This window comes from Pteropus alecto, unplaced genomic scaffold, assembly GCF_000325575.1.
Source record: "Pteropus alecto unplaced genomic scaffold, ASM32557v1 scaffold45, whole genome shotgun sequence".
Taxonomy (NCBI): Eukaryota; Metazoa; Chordata; class Mammalia; order Chiroptera; family Pteropodidae; genus Pteropus; species Pteropus alecto.
This window is the reverse complement of record NW_006442491.1, coordinates 23,247,487-23,251,733: the sequence shown is the minus strand read 5'-3', so window position 1 is coordinate 23,251,733 and position 4,247 is coordinate 23,247,487. Positions and strand designations below refer to the sequence as shown.

General features: G+C 40.2%; 1 protein-coding gene across 1 annotated transcript in view; it reads right to left on the bottom strand.

Annotated features, from left to right (window-relative positions):
* The window catches only part of CTNNBL1 (catenin beta like 1), a 139,085-nt gene that overhangs the window by 104,700 nt on the left and 30,138 nt on the right, over positions 1-4,247 (bottom strand). Inside the window, exon 3 of the mRNA XM_006921801.2 lies at positions 976-1,082. Coding sequence (XP_006921863.1) covers positions 976-1,082 — 107 coding nt within the window. The remainder of the gene's footprint in view (positions 1-975; positions 1,083-4,247) is intronic.

Below are 4,247 nucleotides of genomic sequence, written 5' to 3'. Positions count from 1 at the left end.
GAGATTTATGCATTAAAATCTGTAAAATACGAAAATCCCTTTACTTAGGATTCAAAACTGACTGAAAGATCCTAGATTCCTCATTACAGCTCTTCAGTGCACGGAGAAGCCAGTACAGTAACAATCAAACTGACCATCATATCGTAAGCATGTATGTAAGCATAGTACTACATACTAAGAGCTAAACACTCGCTTGTTTAATCTTCACAATTCCGTGAAGGAGGTGCTATTTCTTTATTCAGATGAGACACCCAAGGCTAAAAAAGGTGTGACTTATTCAAGGTCATTTGGGAGTCACATCTGTATTTGTCTAACCCCAAGGCCTTTGACATTTTCTCAATAGTAAACGTATCACTAAAGGCAGCCAAGGTCAGCTTTCTTTGGGTCTTGCGAAAAATAATGTAGAAAAGAGTTAACATAACAGGACTGATCTTTAGAAGGGCCTGGTCCTAGCCTGGCATCTGGGAACTTGGCTTCTGAAACATTTCCGAAGTGCTAAGCTTGTTTTGCCCACCTGGGGCACTTAACATCTATCTGCTTTCCTTCTGGGAGTCTGGAATTCTGGTGATTGTTGCTGGCAAAGAACGCCTATGTGACTTGTCCTCAATAAATACTCTGGATTCCAAGTCTCATGTGGGCTTTCCTGGACAGAGAAAACTGCACACGTTGATGTATTTCACTGCTGGAAAAAGGATGTCAGCCTGACCCCATTCAGTGGGAGGGAGAAGACACAGGAAGTCTGTGTGTAAATTTCCCTATGCTCTGCCTGATGTGTCTTTTCCCCTTGCTGATCCTGCTGTATACCCTCAGACTCTGAGGCCTGTGAGTCCTTCCAGTAAGTTCCCAAACATGCGGATGGTCCTGGGACTCCTAACACAAACCACAAAACTCCCAGCAGACAAAACAAACAAAAAACAAAAAATAGCAAACAAAACACCTCAGAAGAGAAACGGCATCACTAAAACAGAGCCTTACTTCTCTGGATTATCTGGAAACTTGATCCGCAACTCTTGGTTTTTGTACGATCTTTTTTCAAATGTAAGGATCATTTTCTTCACTGAGCTTTCATCCAGTGGTTCTTCCTGGTATAAAGAGACAAATGCAAGTGTCAGTCCAAAGGGATTTCTCATTCACTAATCACTACATCTTTCCATGGCTCTTAGATGCCATTCTGCCACTCACCTCCCTGGGTTAAATGTACAGTACAAATTTTATCTTCCCCACTAGAGTAAGGGTTAAAGGTCTGTCTACATCACATGCTATTTCATATCACTCTGTGTGTCTCACATCTAGTAGAGGAAGTTCAGTTTTAAGGTGTTACAGAATCACTCATTTGACAAATATTTCTTGCACATACTGTATGGCATGGAGTAAGCAACAATATTAGGTAAATATTACTTAATATTTATGTTGTCCTCCTTTGTCATACAAACAAGATAACACTTAGAGATATAAAAGAATGTTCTCAGTAAATGACAGTGGCCCTCAATCCTGTCACCACACAAGGGGTCAGCAAATGATCCACAAGCTAAATCCAGCTTACTGCTTATTTTATACAGACCATGAGAATGGTGTTAATTAGAAACAGCCACTGCTTTGTGTTTCTTACGCATTACTGTATCCGGTCCTTACTAGCTGCTGAGATGAGAATCAGAAAGGTTCTTGGAATACAGATGTAGCATCAAGACTTAGAGGAAGCTCAGAGGAAACATTTAAAAACTAGTAGACAATGCACTATCCTTAATTCATATACTGAAATACCTACAAAGGCAAATAAAATAAATTTTTAAAAACTGAATCATTTTCTCCAAAAAAATCTACACTGAAATTTCAGAAATGTCTTCCCCTCAGCTTATTTTCCAGTTTAATTAATGTGCTAGAATGCACTCTGCTAAACATTCTCCAACTCCTGGCTTCACAGCTTTGCAGTCACTGACCATAAGTCACACCAAAAAGCAATAAAGGAACTGCTATTAAGAGACCCTGAAATAAATCCTTTTGAAAAGCATTGAATTGTTCCATAATTTTGTAAGTACACTCAAAAATGTTAGCTATTATTTTATTAAATTTTGGTTTTCAAATATTGGGTTTTTTTAAGTGGAGGACGGTATCTATAAAATGATTTTGGACATGACACATTTCTTAGATTTTATCGATGACTCCTGGACCCTGAGGTATTCTGTTGGACCCCCAGCCCCTCGCCAGCGTCTACAGCTTTAAGAAAGGTTCCCTGACATGGTAAAAACTGAAGCCAGTGCCCTGGCTCAGTCAGGACTCAAGAGTCTAGCTTCACTACTTACTAGCCATGTGACAAAATTACTTGGCTGAATATAATCCTTAAATCCTCACCAGTCCAACTGATTCTACCTCATAAGTCTTTCCTGAATTTATCCACCTAGCATTTAGAATAAAATCCCAATCCTTCACATGACTAAGGAATTGGCCCAGATAATCTCTCTAACTCCAAACCAGGGAAAATACCCATTGGCGGCCCATGTCTACTTTGTTCAATGCTGACTCTCCAGTGCTCACCAATAATGCCTGGCATACAGCAGGCATCCAGTGAAGATCTGTTAAAGGGAGGGAGGGAAGGAGAAAGAGAGAGAGGGAGGGAAAAAATAGTACCTGTATCTTCTAAGGTCATAGCGATGACCTAAAAAGATGAGGTACATAAAATTATTTTACAAACTATATGACACTGTATTAACGTAAGCTGGTATTCTTATTATTAGCATTAGGCATGATATACCCAATATATCACTAGGATTTAACTAAAATAATCTAAATTTCTAGACAAGGGTTAAATCACTTTCAAACAACCTCACTATTCACTGCTTTTCTTTTCCTTGGCTAACATTTTGTCTGCACAGTAGAAAAAATCATATTAGTGTTATTATAGCTCTCAAGGGATTTCCAAAGTCTTGGCCTCTCCAGGGTTTGGCCTTCTATCCTTTAATTTCTCTCCGATACTGGGGGGAAACTGAATTATCAGTCTTAGTCATCGGCCACAGCAGTATCTCCTATAGCTCAACGTCAGAAACCAGAGGGAGATTTCAGAAAGATGAATGCTGGTGATGTAGCACAAAAAGGACAATAATATTTTACAAGTTCACGTGACTTTGCGGGGGCAAACATCACTTGTTTTTCATCAAATGGGACTTTGGCGGCAATGAGAAAATAACTCCCGGACCTGTAGCCTTCCATGTGTCATTTTTACAGAGTGATCTCTTTTTCCCTGTCCCTTAACGGAAGGGCTGGTCCCACATTACACTCCTGTCTCCCAGGCTAGAAACCGCTTACCCATGACAGTTACTATCCTAATCCTCCAGTACCAGCTTTGCCCTACACAGGAATTATACCTGCCAACTAACTGTACTGCAGGGCTAACAGATTGAGCAGAAGTTACACATACTGTTCGCCTAAGCCTGGCAGGGCTGCTGGCCTCGGAGAGGAAATTCGCGACTGTCTCTCACCACAGATTCCCAAAGCGTCACCATCATTTAGGGGCAGCCCCCCAAATTAGCACTGGTATAAATCCTAATGAGGAGAGTAATTGTCATAACACTGTAAAGACCTTTTTGAAAAATGAATCGATATTTTTTCCTCAGATTCACACTCCAGCTTCATTTTTAAATCCAAACTTAGCATCATGTCTTTGAGGGAACTGAAAACAGCTGGCTCTTAAGAATCTATTTCCATAATTCATATTGAACAAAATGCCAGAGTGAAATAACATACAAGATAACACTTAAGGATTTAAAAAGACACAAAGGTAAGGTCATTTTATTTTTAATCACTGACATTTTACCTCTATTCTTTTTAGCTTCATTCATTTATTCATTCGATAAATATTTATTAAGGGTCTACCAAGAGTTAGGTGCTGCTCTGAGTATTGTGAACAAAACAGAGCCAGTCCTCATTTTCACAGGAGGTTGGGGAGGGGACAACACATAAGTAAAATAAACAAACGGGAATTTCAGATCATGACAAGTGCTGTGATGAGACTATACAGACGAAAGTGATAAGAGAATGAGAGAATGCCTTGCAGGGCACCCTCAGAGATAGGAAAGATGTCTCTGAGGAGGAAACGTCTGAACTGAGAAGAAACCAGCCCTGCAAAAGCATTAGGGGAAGAAGAGCATTCCAGCAGAGGGCACAGAAGTAAAGAGGTCGGAGGCAGGGGCGAGTGCAAAGGCCCTAAGGCATCTTGAGAAACAGCGAATAGAGAGGTCCTTGGGCATCTCTTT